This window comes from Ochotona princeps, chromosome X, assembly GCF_030435755.1.
Source record: "Ochotona princeps isolate mOchPri1 chromosome X, mOchPri1.hap1, whole genome shotgun sequence".
Classification (NCBI taxonomy): domain Eukaryota; kingdom Metazoa; phylum Chordata; class Mammalia; order Lagomorpha; family Ochotonidae; genus Ochotona; species Ochotona princeps.
In genome coordinates this window covers 62,091,188-62,110,451 of record NC_080865.1, presented here as the reverse complement: position 1 = coordinate 62,110,451, position 19,264 = coordinate 62,091,188, and the positions used below count along the sequence as shown (strand labels likewise).

At 33.7% G+C, this 19,264-nt stretch overlaps 1 protein-coding gene across 5 annotated transcripts in view; it reads right to left on the bottom strand.

Moving 5' to 3' along the window:
* Positions 1 to 19,264, bottom strand: part of DIAPH2 (diaphanous related formin 2) — an 859,995-nt gene that overhangs the window by 785,391 nt on the left and 55,340 nt on the right. For 3 of the 5 annotated variants that reach the window (XM_058659086.1, XM_058659088.1, XM_058659089.1), the window contains 2 exons: positions 8,764 to 8,868; positions 3,917 to 3,937 (listed from right to left, as the gene is read on the bottom strand). In XM_058659086.1, coding sequence (XP_058515069.1) covers positions 3,917 to 3,937; positions 8,764 to 8,868 — 126 coding nt within the window. The remainder of the gene's footprint in view (positions 1 to 3,916; positions 3,938 to 8,763; positions 8,869 to 19,264) is intronic. The other 2 variants (XM_058659087.1, XM_004590122.3) reach the window with 1 other exon arrangement.

Below are 19,264 nucleotides of genomic sequence, written 5' to 3'. Positions count from 1 at the left end.
TTTATAAGAGAGTTAAAAATAACATGTTATTGGAGTTCAGACAAATTACTAGGTAGAAAGAGGGAATTGGGGATCAAGATCAACACAGGCATCATGAAAGAGCTGTGGAGATGGGCAGAATGCTTACAAAGAAAAAAAATTCTATATAAAAAAGGATTCCAGGAGCAAAGTCAGAAGCAAAACTGTCTGAGGCTAAGGGGGTGGTTATGTTCAGATAACAGGCAGTTTTCTAGTTTGAGTTTTAAAGTAAAATTTACAAAGAAAAATAGTTCAAAGTAAAGCTGATGGTAGTTCAAAATTAGGAAGGCTTCAAAAGCCTTCACTTCTGCTTCTAATCAACACCAGAAAGACAAAGAAAAAACATGACCACACAGACCTAGTTCATTATATATTTTATGTTTCCAATTTTTATCTGGATTTCATATCACTCAAACTTTCACCAATGTATTTTTAAAATACATCTAGGAAACCACAACACTCAAAGCAGTTATCCTAGAGTTTCTTCTCTCTCTGGAACACCTCTAAGAAAGCCCTCCCTGATCATTTTGTGCAGAAACAAACAGCTCCTGTTTTTTGAAGATTAATGAAACCATTACACATATATATTTTTTGTACATGCCTTTCACCAGAGTGATTTTATATATCATTTTCTCATTCGTTTTGCTAGTTGCATGAAAACAACAAAAAAGTCTTCCATAAGGCAATTTTCCAACCTAAACTGTGAAGCAAACCCACCATCATTTCCTCAAGAAGCTGTTTCCTAGTTTCCTTCCTTTATAGCAGAATTCCAACACTGAAATATGAGATAGGTCACAATACAATCAGCATGAAATAGCTTATATTGTGGATGAAACTAACATCATGTAATTATATCATCTTTCCAAACAGTCTAGGAACCATAAATATGGACCACATACATCCTGCTGAACTGTCACTTTTTGATTTTTACTATGTCACATCTTCAACCTCTATCTTCATTCGGTTTACTTTCTGGTCTTCCACTCCCCCCATTAGATCTAGTTTCTGTATGGCACAAACTATGCTCACTGGGGAAAAATACATACATACATGTATGCATATATATATGCATATATATAGTAAGATATATATCTTACTATAGTAAATACAGGAAATATTTTAACAGCTATATGCAACAGTGCTATGGAAAGAAAGGGCTTATCTATCACAGCTTCTCCTGACATGAAGCTTATTATTGATGAATACTCAGGAGCTTGCTGTGCATACCAAAGTAGAAAAGGGCATTAAAGAAAAGAATGTTAAGGCAATGGCAAGTGTTTTTAAATGGATGGAGGACATCCATGTAAGAATGCAGCTGAAGATGAAATTAGAAAAGGGGACAGGGATAAGATGACAAAGAGCAAGCGCAAGCCATGTGAAGGTTGTGTCAATGAAATTAGAGTGATCCCTAGTAACACTGTAAAACATTAAGAGGCAGGGTAAGAGAAAAGCAGACAGCTTAGGAGTCTAGAGCAATCACAGCTATGTTAAGGTGAGAGACTGAACTAAGGAAGTAAGAGTGTAATTTAGGGAAAGAGTTGAGACTTGCTTAGGAGACATAATCAACAGAACTTAATAACTGATTTGTTGTGGAAAAATCAGTAATATTTTATTGGCTTCTAGCATAATATGGTGCCAAGATCAAAAAAGCAAGCTGTAGCTCATGCTTTCTGTATTAACCCAAATTTCCTGATTGAATCCTACCCTTCACACGCCTGGCCTCCAGCTTAAAGCAGATCCTAACAGAGCCACTAAAACGTGTTCTAGGTAGCTCCCAAACAACTCATTCTATCTATAATTTCTAAGATAGACTTTTCTTTAGCCTACCTTAACAAAATCTCCTATGGTGCTAGACAAAAAAAAAAAGACTTGGTCACATCTCAGTCTCAATCATAGTTCTGAGGGAGGAGGACAAAATTTACATTTTGATAGACTTTGAAATTTAACAACCGGGCTCGGCAGGGTGGCCTGGTGGCTAAGGTCCTCGCCTTGATCCCATATGGCTGCTGGTTCTAATCCCGGCAGTTCCACTTCCTCTATGTCTCTCCTCCTCTCAGTATGTCTGACTTTGTAATAAAAATAAAATAAATCTTTAAAAAAAAAAAAAGAAAAAGAAATTTAACAACCAACAGCCTAATCCAGCCCATTAACCTATGAAATTTTCTTCCCTTAAGCCCTACCTTGCTTTTTTATGATTTCTTTCTTTTTCTTGAAAATAAACATCAGATTTACAGAGAAAAGGTCTTCCAACCACTGGCTCAGTCATCAAATGGCTGCAATGGCCAGAACTGAGCCAATCCAAAGCCAGAAGCATCCTCCAGCTCTCCCACACAGATGCAGAGTCACAAGGCTTTGAGCCATCCTCTACTGCTTCCTCAGGCCACAAGCAGGGAGTTGGATGAAAGGTGGAGCAATCAGGACACAAACCAGTGCCCACATGGGATACAGGTGCTTGCAAGGTGAGCATTTAGCTACTGAGTCATCGCACTAGCTGCTCCCACCCTTCCAAGCCCCACTTTAAGCACTTTACTCTCAAGGTCAAAGAGTGTCTGACTGAACCTCAGGATCCTCATTCAAATCACTGTTTTCATCTTTCCCATGAAGATTCTTTGTTCCAGGAAAGTCAATCTCATCCCCCACCTTTCTCTTCTTTGTTCTCCACATGCATGGTTGGGCTCTCTTTCCAGATCTCTGCATATATTATTACATCCAGCACCTGAGCATTGCTCCATAGTATCGTCTTAGTCAAACTGCCGTTATCATAACTATTTCTGAATGTTCAACTTAACTTGATATTTTCAAGCAGTTTTCACTATTTACTCTAATTTTCCTCTCCTACTTATGCCATTTGTACTATATGTATTTTCAGCTTCACAATTTAAGGTTTGCTTATTTCAACATGTATCAACTAGAAGGTCCTACCTTACACCTATTTTCCAGTCATCCATGTACCTAGCATAGTTTTTCTCATATAACAGGTATTAAATAAATATATGCTGATTCAAAATGTTCAGACTGCTGATAGCCTTCTCCCATAAACGTACAATTTGTAAAAATAAAGATATCACTTTTAAAAACTGTAACAAATGTTAAATACACTTACCATTCTAGATATCTTAGTACTCTATGATGTTAAACATGTTTGCTACCTGTTTCCCTAAACAAAGATTGTGTTTCTTACTCTATCCTCTAAATATTTACTCATAAAAGCAAGGCAATTACCAACAGTCCTCAGTCACAATACAGGGAACTTTTAACCCATTACATAATAGTGTGTCATGTAATTATAGCACTAAAATACAGTGCCTTGAATATAACACACTTACATGACAGCAATGGAAAGAATCCTAAGATATAATTTAAGTGAATCATTTCAGTTTACCCATTTAATAATTGAACCCCAGAGAAATTGCGTAATTTACCCAAAGTCAGAGAGCTGAATAGGAGTACTCAAAACAAGCATCCAGGCCTCCTAACTACAAGACAAGGGTCTTTCGAACTACAACATGTGCTCAGGGAAACAAAAATCAAAATGAAATGCTTCAATAAAATTTCATATTAGCAAAAACAAAGATTTAGCAGTCATGCCTCTGTCATACTAGAAAGTTGAGATAAAACGCACAGTTTCTTCACAATCCAAAAGACTGGCAAAAACACAATACTCCCTGGCCCCGAAAAGCAATTAGGTGCTTACTCTAAATACATAAACAGTTCCCATAACTACAGGAAAAAAATACTTACCACAGCAAAATTCTAATCATCTGATGTTAAAATCAGTGCCTTAGTAAGATACACCCCAAAAGAGGAAGCAAAAATATTAAATACTATAAGCTAAAAAAAATCTTAATTCCCCAAAGCACAAAGTTATCTAAGGGTAAAACACGTCTTTTGTACTCACCGTAACTTTACTTCCAACTATCTGCATGGAGTGGTCAACGTAGAATGGTTACAGTGTAAAAAAAAACAAACAGCAACAATATTAGTAATCAGAAGCTTGACAGAAGTTAAGTGTTTAGTAAATTAGTAAATAGCTAACTCTGTTGATACTTCTAATACTTTAGACCTAAAGCTAAATCAAACATACCAACACTAAGTTCTATCATATTTCAAAACCGTAAAGTCTGTAGGGTAAAGATCTCCAAATAAAGGGTAATCCCTGTTTTGGATTTTTTAAAATGCCCTATAATAGGATTCTCATATTCTACAATCTAAACATCAACTAATACAAGATTAAATGTAATCAGACATAAGATATTTTACTAGCTTATAGCCCCTCAAAATTACCAATGGAAAATTTATTTTTCCCAAATATTCCTTCTTTTCCTTTTCTTATTTTAACAGGTAAAATTTTAACGTTGCATCTAAAGTTTGTATTAAGATCAGAAAAGAACTTCAGGTTGAAAACTAAGATACTTTACATTGTTATGGATAATACTATTTTATTTTATACTTGGAAATTACAAGAAGATATATTGCTTATTATTTTCATTTTTTAGGTCACCCCAGCATTTCTATTATAACATCTGAGTTTTCTGTATAATGGGAAGACAAAGAAACTAAATATGCCCACATTCATAAGAAAAAAACAGTTTAAAATCACAATGTTGAGTGAGCATCCTAATGAATAAGAGATAAGACAATTTCTTAGAGGCAGAATTGCTCTAAAAAGCAAGAAGTAAATGTCCAATACATAATCTAATGTCGTAGTCCGAATCATTCATTGTTATCAAGTTCTCATACTTGGCATAACAAGCAGTGTCTTAAAAAAAAGAGCTAAACCACAATCTAAAACCATTAATCTTACAGTAGTTACTGTAACAATGTGTTCTATTTATCAGCTAGTACATTACAAATAAAAATCAGATTTTAGTGAAACCTCAGTAAGAATCCTAAATTGAGGAGGATATCACAAGATACTAAAAGATATGAGAGTTTCCAAGTAAATTACTACAGAAAACTATCATTTTCCATATGCAGAACCAGCTTTCTTTAATAACCATTCAATAACCTATTTACAGGCACTCATTATTCAGTTGAATAAAAGCCTCTTTGGTACTATTAACAATCTTCTGCATTGAAAGATATGCTATTGATGTAAATCATTTCTTCCCACCCAAAAAGAAAGAGGTCATAGGTGTTCCTTATTTATTTAGCACAGACAAGAGAAAAAGAATTCAAGCCTGTCTTAACAATTAGAGCAAGTCTATACTCAGAGAAACAGCATATGATCCACTTAATGATTCATTTGGATTGTAAAATAACTGTACTTAGCTAAAGCACATACAGCATTAGACTAGATTGATTAGCCAGGGAAACTAGTTTGGTTATGTCTGGGTTCAAATATATCATCATATCCGGATCACCCCTGAAAAAGACCTGTGAAACAAAGTATCAAAATGACAAAAGCAAAACCATACTAAATGTACATGCAGGCACACATAGATGTACTACAACTTGTAACTGCTTGTTACACAGGTCAATTGAGTAAATCTGTAGATGTAAGTGGTATTACTATTTTTTAAAAAAAGTTATTTCCTATTGAAAACAACTATTGAATCAATGATATTCCTCATTGGCCTTCTAAAACTGAAAAACTTCACATAGTTTGAAATCTCAAAAGACTGATTTAAGCTAACAACAAACTAGTCTCTCAATCATCTAATAAGTACATTGGCATTTGGCAAGCTAATCTTAGGTGAGCAATTTTTCCTCAATAAATGTCTATATATACTATTCAATGCATACAAGATCCCACTGAAATCATCATTATGCTTCATCTATTTCAGGATTATGAATTGCTTAGGATACGTTTTGCAATATTAATAAGGCATGAGTTTCCATCCCTTAAAACATATGCTGGTCTTCTAAAAATAAACTATTCCAGATTATTTTTCAAAATTATCTAGGAATGACCTTAAGTCAGTTCCATAACCATACATTGTGCAGAGCAGAAAAATCAAAATCCTGGAGGATAAATACAAAGAGCTTCTTTTGCATTCTCCTATTTTAATGTTCATTTATAACTGACAGAGCTATTCAAATTAAACACTGATACAACTTTACAACAGAATCAAAAAATTAAGATTTTCCCTCATCACTTCATAGTTTGCATTATAGCTCTGTATTGCACATTAGTTTTAGCAAAGTTGAAACAAAAAAAAAATGAGTTTGCTTCAGGATAGGATTGGACCACAAGTAGGTATGCTTTTGTATCCTTACCCAGGATCCCAGGAGCACGATGGACATTTCTTGTTGAACTCATGTCTTGTTTATTTGATTTCAGATGCAATACAAAAATGACTAATGCATGTGTTAAGGGGGAAAATGCACAGTTTTTATGTCAATTTAACTATAATTCTCATACGTTTTACAGGTAACCATAACCAACATCTTTCTACCAGAGACTCTAGCCCTTGACTTTATTTTTGCTCCAGGATGAAAACTGTGACTACTCGTAAAACATTTTCATAAAGTAGCGGCTTTAATCACATAGGCTTAAAATGAGGAAATATTTCTATTAAATAAGTAGATGAGTGTAATGAAAACATTAACAAGGGAAAAAAAGTAAAAGACATACAAAACGTATTTAAAGCCTACTGAAAAACTGCTGAAAAACTATGATAGAAACTGGTTATTCACAGGTAAGCAGTTCATACATTTGGTTATAATAGGTACAAATTTTATTGTGATCATAAGAAGGTCAAAGGATTAGAGTGTTTGTCACTGAATGCCATTCTCACTTCCAAAAGGAAATTGCATAAACATTTTTCATATTGTTAATGATAAAAAAGTACAGCACTAATTAATGTCTCCCCAAGGTGAGAAAGCTTCAAAATATGCTTGTCAACAAACTTTCTTCCATCATAATATTTGGACCATAAAAATATTAGCAAAAAATGAATAATATTGAAACTCTTATGAAAGTACTAAACGTATGTCAGGTATACTGATGTATACTGAATGGGGTATGCTGAAATCAGGCTCATAAACTAAATAGTGCCTATTTAAGACTAGTGTCTTAAATGTGGCATTTTCAAGTCTTTTGAGAAACATTCAAATTCTTTCTCTTGAATAAATCAATTCAAATGGATTCATCTAATATTTACAGAAGCCTTTATATTTTAATCTGAAAAATGAGCATATAACTTAAAGTGCATTTCTACAGTAAAGTTGAAGGGGAACTTAAGAGGATAAATTAAATTCGGATGGATCAAAACTGAATAATAAAAGGCCATGGAATAAAAGCTTCATGTGATCTTCATTATATGCAGTAGCACTTACACAAACAAATGAGTCGGACATTAACAAAAATCTTTAAAACACCACATGATTATTCATATGATCTTTTTTGCACTCAGATTTAGTTACATAGTTTTACTACTGTATTTGCCTTTAGGTGTTTGAAAAATAAGACTGAATGCACACCCTGCATTTCCTTAAGCATTTCACTGTGAACAATAACTCGAGTGCAAAATGAGAAGAGATTCGTCAGGATTTCAAAGTAAAACCCTATGCATCACCTAATTCTATTGAAAACGATGCTCATGGCAAATTTCACTTATCGCTTGAAACATTTCTGCCCTTGGATACTAGAAGCAAATTTAAAAACATGCTGTTGCTCTGTTCTGGCAGAGCTGCAATGCGTTATGTTTAAACAGCTCAGCATTCAGATTTGGCTTGTTAATGTACAATATAGAATCAATATAATCAGAGATTTCAGGGCAAACTGCATTTGTAATTGCCACTAGAATTACTGTAAATTGATAATAGCACTAATAGGAGAAGCTATATAACTTTAGCATGTATTTTTCCAACAAAAACTCTTGTCTTCAGTAGTCAATTTTCTGAAAGTCAGTATTTAAAAATGTATACATGTACATGTATATAAAAACACATACATAGCCACATATATGAACACAAAACCACTGCATGTATATACATACACATACATACACACACACATATATATAGTTATTTTTCTTTACAGAACCAAAATAACATTTTGTCTTACGTCCTTACACCCCAGAAAAAATATTCAAATGCTATTTTGAGAAACACCTTAGGAAATCAATAAAGAAAAATACTGCATTAAAATGCTAAAATTTTGCATTGATAACAAGTCCTTTCAATGACACATGTTTTCAAGTCTTGAGACACACACAAAAAGATTTGATTAAAGCTACTCTTAAGTGCCGTCCTTTACATTAAATAAAATTGTAAAGTAACAATTACAAGGCTGTTTTCAGAGTTTATACTGCATATCGGAAAGAACTGACAAAACTACATATTAACAACATAGCTAAAATTTACAATAAAGCAGACACCAGACATGTAACTTCAATGTAAACTTAATTAAGGCTAATTATGCTCTGTGTTTTCTCCCTCAAAATCCCAGACTGTCATCTAGCAAATTGAATATTAACTGGAATACCTGCAAAATATTCAGTCTTTAGTGAGTGCACAAAACCTCAGGCCCCAAATCCCTGAATTTATTCTATCCTTTTTTCTTCCTCTGCTTCTTCCATCATTGTTAGTCTGTCCTGTATACAATAATGAAAATCTCATTTCTCACAAAGAACTGTTTTCAAAAGATACTAGATGTATAAACATGCATATGGAAATAATTTTGTGCATAGTAAACTTTTTATTTCAAGGCAAGAATTAGAAGATCTCTGGCTTGTGCATATTTTAAAATAAATAATGAGAAGTTCATTCTGCTGGTGCTGGGAAAGTTTCCCTACTTACAGATTTAGCAGTGGCAGAAATATACTGGACAACCATCTCACGCTTTGTGCTGAAATCTTTGTTTCGTAAAGGAGCCTTTTTCTCTTCATTAAGGTTCATGTCTTCCTGTTAGAAAGAACATTAACTGTGAGCATTGATAAACCTCGGCCAAAGAGTTTCAAAAGTGTACAATAATCATAATTAATTTTTCTTAAAATATTAAGTCATGCTATGCTATGACCAACAAAAACAACCCTTCCTTTAAATACTTCCTATTATTTCTCACTCTGGATAACATAATCTTATGTAAATTTTTATCATATATTCATAGTTTTTATCTACCTAGCCAACTAATGAGCAGAAACAGCAAAAAAATGAAATTATTTTACAGCCTAAACTCGCAATTTATAGCACAAACATGTGAGAGTAACTTCCATAAAGTGGTAGGAGAATGAAAAGACATGTATTTGACTACAAAAAAAAATTTTAAATAAATAAAAGTAAAATAATCTTGAAATCCATGCACCATTTTTGCATAATATACATTTCCCATACTTTCACACTTTATTTGCATAGATTTCTAAATTTTTTACTAAAATAAACATTTTTACTCTATATTATGTAAACTTTTTGAACAATTGCTATACATTTTACAGTCCTAGTAAAGCTATTTATCTTAATAGCAAAAACAAATACACACACATGCACACACAAATCACTGAACTGACTATTTCCCATACACTTCATTAACACGTTTATTATCAAGGAAAGCAAATGTGATTTGAAAATTAACAGGGAATTTTCATCCACAATGTGTCATTGAAGGAAAATTCATAAGAAGTTGCCATATTAGAAAAAAGTTTAAAACTAAATATATAATTATCTGTATTGGGACAAAAAATCATTCTTTCACTTAAAAGAACATATTTTTTGAGATTCAACAAGGTTTAATTTCATTGAGAATCTATATACACACAAATAACACTTTAATTACATGATTTTCTTCATTTGAAACACAGTATCCTTGACAACATACAAAGACACCCTTCAGGAGTTCACAAACTCAAAGTGGAAATGATGGCGTTTCAAAATGCAAAAAGTGAAGTGAAATGTCAACCCTATATTATCAGTGCAAATGTCTACAACTCCTATGGCTGATAGAGATGTGTATCCAGATATATAAATTCTTGCAAGTCAACAAAGAACATAATCTCATCAAAATTTACAAACAATTTGAATAGGTATCTTTGTAAAGAGGATTCACAAGTGGCCAACAAGCACAGGATTTTGATTATTTCTCATTTTGAAAAACACACATCAATAGCACAAAGATACCACTTCATTCCTACAGTTATCATAAAATGATGAACAATAATACTACCAAAGACATGGAGAAATCGGAACCTTCACACATTCCTGGTAGGAATATAAAATGATACAATCACTTTGAAAAACAAACATGGTTATCTTACAACTTAGCTTACATACACAAAGGAAATGAAAACATATCTCTACTCTCTCACGTGAGAGTTCACAAAAGCATTATTCATCAGAAGCAAACTGAATTAAATAACCCAAATATGAATCAACCGATGATTGGGAAAACAAAAATGGTGACACAGCCACACAACAGAACAGTATTCAGTCACAAAAGGAGCACAGATACACATAGTCACATAAATGAACCCTGCAATTACATTATGCTAAGTGAAAGAAATCAGTCACAAAAGATCAACTATTGAACGATTACACTGATATTCAATACCCAGAACAGGCAAATGTAAAAGGGCAACAGACGAGAGGTTGTCAGGGAGAGGAGAAAGCAAGAATTTGGGGTATGCTTGCTTATAAATGTGATGTGTCTTTTGGGGTAACACAAAAAAAATTTTTTAATGATGTTTGAATACATCTTAGAATATACCAAAAAACATTAAATTGTACAGTCTTAAAATGTGAATTTTGTAGCAAATGAGCTGTATCACAATTTTTAAAATATTCAAGTTTTATGCTTGACACATAGTTGTATATATTTGTAAAACACAATGTTATATTTCAATACAAGTATATATTTTGTAATAATCAAATCATGCTATTTAGTTTTCAGCTCCAACAATCCAACTACATGGTATACACATATACATTTTATATCTGTATATTATTCATGGAAAAAATATATATATGAAAGATATAAAATCCTTATGGTTTAGGATATGTGCATTCCCATGCTTATTATAACTCTCTTCATAATATCCAAGATAGGATATCAGCGAAAGGGTCCATCAATGGATGACTGGATAAAGTGTGTGTGTGTGTGTGTGTATATATATACGTAAATATATATGCATGTATATACATTCAATGGACTACCTTCCAACCATATAACAGATGAAATGCTGTCCTTTGCAGCAAAGTGGATAGAACTGAGGACATTGGGTTAAATGAAATCAGCTAGAAATGGAAAAATATCACATTATCTCGCTAATACATGCAAGTTAATTTGTAAAAAATATATATTTTTTTAAAAAAATCAAGTAAACTATTTAGCAATAAGAACACAATTAAAAATATTTTAGATTTCTATGTGACAATGATTGAGGGCACCAAGAAAAGCAATTAAACTGAATCCACCTATTGAATATAATTTCACTGACAAGATCATTGTCTATATTTGCACTCAACACAGACTCATATGATCCATTCATAATCAATGCCTATAAACTGCATATGTATATGCAGGTTCTTTCTTCCCAATAACCTAAAGTACTCTCTCTGCCCCCACATGTTCCATTTTATATCTTACTTCTCATTTGTATAACTTATTTGCTAATAGCTTACTAGAAGGTAGAAGATATCTTTACATCTCCATCTCTCACACAGGATCCAACAGTACTGAATTACAGTAGAATCATAGAAATTAGGCTGGAGAGCCTTTGAATATAGTCCACACATGATCATCTTTGTACCATATCATTTCAAATAACAGGGAACTCACTACCTTCACAGCACAGTCCACCTTATGGCAGCTTAATCTTTGCAAATTTTTCCCTTGGAGAACAGGATGTGATGTATGTACAACAGAATACCAATAGTGTCTTAAAGTGGCATGACTGAGTCATGCTTTTATTTTCGTTCTCACTTTTCAAATTCAGGATCCATATTTACCAGCTTCAGTTATGTACCACAGTTATCACATGATGGCTAGCAGAATGAAAATTTGACATTTCTTCTATGCTCAAAAATGGATATTTTAAGAAACACTTAGAAAGATACCTGATTCTATATAGCAGCCGGTCCTGTATACAAACTAAAATTGAAATGTCAATGAGCAAATCATAGGTTGTGGTTAACAACTTGTTTTTTGGTTTTTTTTAACATACTGGTTACGCAAAACCATGTCAATTCCATAATGTTACAAATTGCTGTTAATGTTATATTGGGACTCTTAATTGACTGGGATGATATTCTACCAGCTCTAACTTTGGACCAGAAATGGTCTCCCCAAGAAACTGTTCAACCCATCTGGACAATAAGTAGCTGGACTCTATGTTTGGCGTATGTTTGCAAGGAAAGAATCTTGATTGAATTTGAACTGTAATACTGCACCAAAGTGGAGGAATCCACCAGGGGGGAGGGGCGTGGGGCGGGGTGGGGGGATTCCCAGAGCCTATGAAACTGTCACATAATGCATAATAATTAATTTTTAAAAAGTCAAAAAAAAAAGATACCTGATTCTCAGCAAATGCTATGTGTTTGGTGGATAAGTAAAGATAATCTATGGTCTAGTAGGAGTAAATAACTATAATAGAAACATTTGTAGAACAGAAAGGTGAAAGTAGTCTTGTCCAGGATTTGAGTCCTAAAGAATGAGAAAAATTTTAATTAAAGGGAACAATGCCAGCCAAAAGATGCCAGTGCTCATTTGACATTTTTATATCACTGGAACAAGCTTTTCACATTTTAATGTAACCTCACATTGTCAACCCTGCCTAACAAAGGTAAGATACATAAAACAGCCTTTGTCAGGCTCCCTTATAACCAGGGCATAGACACCTGGCTTAGTCTTCACCAATAAAATGAACTTATAAGAGCTATAAATTAGTCATGAACTAACTCAGGCAGCAGAACATACAGGCTATTTTGCTTGAGTGGGTTGCAACAGATGTGATGCAGTTATGCAACCAAAGGCAATAACTACATTCCTTTTTATAAGAGACAGAGGGCATCCATTTACTGGTTAATTCCCAAAAATGTCTATGAAAGCTGAAACTAGGACCACAACTGCTAGCCAAGAGCTGAACCCAGGTCTCCTAGGTATATGGCAGAAGCCCAGGTATTTGAGCCATCACCAGTGCCTCTCAGGCTCTGCATTAGCAGGAAGCTGGAGCCAAGTATTAAAGCCAGATACCCTAATCTGGGACATGAATGTCTTAAGTGGCATCTTAACTTGCAGGACAAACATACACCTCACCATATCCTGTGATTAAGACACTTTTATCAAGTGGTTTTGGTGGTGATAATAGCTCCTTAATTGGACTATGTTGCAGCTGCATGGTTCTGGAAGTTAACATTATAAGGCTATCTGGATCCTACTTATGCAACTCTCCTGATTTAAGAACTACCATGCTTCAATAATGATATTTTACTTGAACTAGTCAGAGTAGATTTTTTTATGCTCAATATGTTGGGCTATTGAAGTAAATCAAATGTGATTAAGAGTCAAATTGAGATAGATGGTAGTCAGATTGGAAGAAGGAAATTAATTTGAACATGATATAAATGTTATTTGAAGGCAGTATTTTCTCCTTCTGACTAAAATATACCTACCTGCTCCAATTTACCTTCATGTGACATGGCTTAGTGCCTACATCTGTCTTAAATAATCCTTGGTTTCACAAAGCAAAGAAAGACCATTATTTCACTGGCCAAGCACATCACTTGGGTGGCTCACATTGCATTTGTTTTCATCAAATTTCCTAAGTTTTACTCATATGTGCTGGGCTGTATCACAATCTGTCAGAAAACATTCATACAAACTTTGAGTCTAGAGTAAATGTAGTTATCGTGAATCTGCAGCCCTCAAGCAGAGCCCATTAACAACATTGACAGGACTGAGTATGTATTTCTGTAATTCACAGCCAGATCTGGCCCAGGGATGTGATAGTGCCATCTTTGGCAGTCTCTAGGTAGTTTGCTCTCCTTTCAGCGATTTTATTTTTAATTTTAATTTTTCAGAATACAGTTCCATAGGCTCAGGGATTTTCCCTTCCACTCCCCATCCCAACTCTCCCCCACACTGTTTTCTACTATTTTATTATAACTGTGTAGTTCTCCAACCACAGTCACAAGTCCATCATTCCTCTACTTAAGTTACTCCTCTCAGTGTAGGTATAGACAAAAGTAGAAAGTCCAGCATCCTACTGTCAAGAATATATTTAACAGTTTCAGGTTTTAAAAAAACTGTTAAACAGCTGATTTGAAAGGCAAAGCAACAAAGACAGATAGAGGAAGACAGAGCTCCCAGGCACTAGTTCACTCCCCAAATAGCCATAACAGCCTGAGTTGACCCAGACCTAAACCAGGAGCCAAGAATTTAATCTGAGTCTCGCATATGAAGTGCAGAGATCCAATTACGTGAGCAATCATGGTTTCCCTCCTGGGTGCACATTAGCAGGAAACTGAAATCTGGAGCAAACCCAGGACTTGATATGGGCACACCATACCAATGTGGGATGAATGCATTGTAAGCAGTGTTTTAACAACTGCAGCAAATGCCTGCTCCTTCCAAGGAGATTTTTACATCACTATATACTTCCAATCAATGTTTAGTGGCACATACTACTGAGCTCATGCTATCAAGGTAGAATTATGTAGGTAGATGAGAACAATAAAAAATAAGATTATAGACTTCAGCAGGATTTTGTCAAGATTGAATATGATCAGCAATATCAAAAGTCTCCAAAAAATGTTAACTGTGGTGTTGCCACCTCCTCAAGTTATTTTTGAAATCATTTTTTTTCTTATCCTTGGCATTTTCTAAGATGTTAGTAGTTTTGCTACATATAGTATCCCATCACATACTGTTGTCTTTTCAGTATGCCACCCTGTCAGCCTGAAATACTGGTATTGTTAACTTTTGCCTGTGTTAATCAGCCCTCCACTTGCTGCCAAAAACCATATTTACATAACAATTACATTTCAAGACTATATTCAACCACTAATTTTCCAGGAAGATTTCCCCCAAAATATTCCATTTGGAAATGACTGTTCTTGTCCAGTTTTTCCATATTAATTCCCATACTTTAGTACTTTCATGGATAAATTCATGGTTTCTAAAGTATATGCCAACTGAGGACAGGAACTCTTGGATCTTTGTATTCGCAGCAAAGAGCATAGTTCCAAGAATGTTGTAAGCATTCAATAAATACACATTGCACCAATATGATAAGGCCTTTTCTTCAAACACTATAACTTTCTTTAGAGTTATAAACATTATTTATCCCTATAAATTTGCTGTGCAGCCCAACTCAAAATGGATGCCATTTATATAATCAAAAGGGATTATAATGACTCACTTTATTGTCATAGAAATAAGAAACATACTACTAATTAGGCAGCTAATACTTCCAAATCATTAACTTATTTTATAGCACAACAATAAAACTAAATAGAGCAATATTCATAATTCAGTATTAACTCTAAACAATGCAACTGAATATGAAACTACTCCAAAACACAATGTATTTTTATACTTGTCAATACAAAAAAGCAAGCTTTTAGTATCTTTAATGTTTATTTCATATATCTACAATACATGAGAGAATGTCATATTTTCTGGTACCGATTTCTTAAAAATGCTGTTTGATGTTTAAATAATGACCCATTTATAATAGTTTTAAAATCATATTGGTAAACACTGAGCTATTTTTTTATACTTCCACATATGCCAATGATTACATTTTTTTCTGTTTATAATTTCTTCATCAAATGATGAACTTATTGATAAAGAACTATGTGAGAGGAACTAGCAATATAGCAAAAGGGAAAAACCACCACCTGAGATGCCATCATCCCAAATGGGCTCTGTTTCCTATCCTGGCTGCTCGATCTTTGATCCAGCTCAATGCTAATGGCCTAGGAAAACAGTAGAAGATGCCCCAAGGTCTTGGTCCCCGCCATCCAAGTGGGAAACCTGGAAGACACTCCCAGCTCCTGGCTTTGGCTTGGTCCAGCCCCAGCCATTGCAACCATCTAGGTAGTATATGGAAGCAGCATATGGAAGATGTCTGTCTTTCCTTCTTTATATACAAACATGACTTTCAAATAAAGATTTTAAAGAAAACTGTACAATAGTCAAATGATGTCAGACTTTGAACCAGCTATTATTCATTTGTACTCATTTATTCTCACACACACACCACCAACACAGAGACAAAATATACTCATTCTCTTCCTTTCCTTTTCCCTTCTATCATATAATTTTTAGATAGATAACAATATGACAGGTAACAATAACTTTAAATAGGTAACAATATCACAATAATGAGTGTAAAGTTAAGTTTAAAACTTTCCCCTCATCTTACAGCATGATCTTCTATTTTTCTATTTCTTCCATTATTTTTCTGTTTTGCTTCATAAAAGGTAAATAGCAAATCTGTTTTATTTCACATCTCTTCATTCCCTACTGTTCCTTCTAAAAAAATCCTAAAATGCAACTTTGGGTTGCATTTCTACTTTGTTTTTATATCTGAATGCCACATCACAATCAAATGCTTATCTCCTTCCTTCTGGCTCTTAATAGTAATTATTCAAGTGTTCTCTGATCTTGATGTTGAAGGAGTTTGTACATCTGACAAGAGTCAGTGATATAGAAATATTTGAAAATATATTCCAACATGAACAGGGATTAAAGTTATGTTTGATTATTTGGTGATTCTAAGTGAAGTTTCACAACATATATTTATTTTCTAAATGGATGCTGCAAATTTCAAGTGTCTATAGGCTAGAATGGACAATACAACTTATCTTAAAATTCCAATGAATGTATCAAGGAATGTCTACTTGATTAAACAAGTGGTCAATTTAACCTGGCATTAATTAATCATCTCATGTGTCTTAATATTCAGTTAACTTTACCATAATTGACTGTAACCACATAACATACAAAACTCAAATGAAAAACAAAGTGCTGGAGGGAGGGAAAGCTGTCTAAATACATTATCTGTAAAGATAGTGTGAAGTCAAAATAAAAGAATCATACTAAGTGAATATTGATATGTATGGCACATGATTATTTGATATATTTCTATTTTCATGTCTCTATTGAAAGGATGCAACTTTGAATACCTACATATATCCATTTACCATCAGGAATGTAAATGCAGAACACATATTTCAATGTTAGAATATGAATATTATTTTTACTTTCCCATAATTCTTAATCCAGAGCTCAAACTTTAAAGCAGTGGTTTCCAGAATAGAGATGATTACATAACAACTTCACTGAGATCTGGAAAACATTGTTATTAAAAAACAAAAGAAAGATTTACTAATGTTTAATGAGCATAAATGCTACAGCTCTCAGTGAATCCATAGGCCCAAATGGTACATGAGGTACCATACAAGAAGAATACATAGTCACGAAACATAATTTGCTCACATGCAGTGTACTGAAACATACTGCAGCTTACATGTACCTGGACAGGAGGCTTTACAGATGATTTTATCTAATTTTAACTAAATTAACCCTCACAAAATGGAAAAGTAGCTCACAAAAGCTTTTGCAGTGACAACAGATGGAGGATAATAATATGAATAGTGCAAGCACAAAAGAACAAGAAAATGCCTGTTACATCTCTTACTCAAAAGTCTCCATTTTTCATCCATTATCACACTGTAGAAATAACAAGTCTAAGGCTAATAAACTCACCTAACAAGATTAGAATCATTAAGGTGACTATTTGGACTGTGGATATATATCCACTGCTTCGGAAAAGCATACATATAATTTAGAGGGAGCAGGTATTAACACACAATAGGGCTATGACACCATCATCCCATGTGAGTCCTGGTTGCTCCACTTCCAATCCATGTGTCTGCTAATACAACTGTGAAGGCAGCAGAAGACATCCCAAGTGCTTGGCACCCTTCCACTCAAGTAGGAGACCCAGGAGGAGATCTAGGCACCTGGTTTCATCCTGGCCCAGCCCCTGTTGCAGTGAGATGGAAGATTCATTCATTCATTCATCCATTCATTCTCTTTCTTTCTCTCTCTCTCTCTCTCTCTGTCTCTCTCTCTCTGTCACAGTTGAGTAGGAAATCTTTGGTTGTACTCATGGACTGAACTAAAAAAAAACATTGTTTTGATTTAATAAGTGTTGCTAACTTCTTCCCTTTGGAACTGTACATATTTATCAAGTTTATGTTTCAACTATGATGGACATTAAGCCAAATATCAAAATAAAATGAACTTGGAACTAGACCTTTAGATTACTGTCTCATTTTAAGCAAGACATAAAAAATGACACAGCAGCATTCCTCTCAATAAAAAATTATTAATCAAGACAGTAAAGGCTTTTTTATAATAGACTCACTTTGAAATATTTAAAATCATGTTTATTTCCTTTTTTCCCATTCTTAATTATGTGTATATTATATAACACACACTTTAGGAAACATATGTATGTGATTTTTCAATAAATTAAAGTTAGTTCCTCAATTGTGACTTACGGGAGTACTTAACTTTGTGGAAATGGAATTAAAAGCTGATTTTGATGTAAATTATTCACCAAGTAACATTTTTATTTTTCAAAAATCTCATGAGTATGTATCATGAAATGATGTATTAATTGCAAAGTACATTTTGCATCCAATTAAATTTATTTTTATCCCATTTCCATAAATTTTTAAAGTATATTCATATATACCTATATTTATTTCAATCACTAAAAGAAAAATTTAACAGAGGAAAAATTATTACCAAAATTGATAGTTTACACCTGATGTGGTAGTAAATCAAAAAGTTAGAGAATAGGCATTAGCCCAGAAGCTGGCAAACATTTTAAGTTGCCAGAAAGCAAATTTTTAGACATTGTATTCATTATAGTCTTTGTTAAATTACTCAAATTTAGCACAAAAAAGCCACAGTAATACATAAACAAATTAACATCACTGCACAGAACAAATCTATTTCTGGATGCTGAAATGCATACGAAGTCTTTTTCTTGGCCATCTAAAAATTTATATTTTTATAAACCATTCCAATGTTACAGACCATATAAAATACACCTTTGTGGCAGGGATAGTATCGGACATTTTTATGGTCCAAGCACCTAACAAAGTCTCTGTCATTGAATCAGAAGCTGTCAAACTTCAGCATGACAAAGTATTTGGCAAACAGAAGGCATTGAACTTGGACACACTAAACTGTTCAGTTAGGAGAATACTTAACTACAAAAAAAGATTAGTAATTCAGAAGTAACACTGAGTTTTATAGCATGCATGGATACTTGAAAATTTCAGGGAA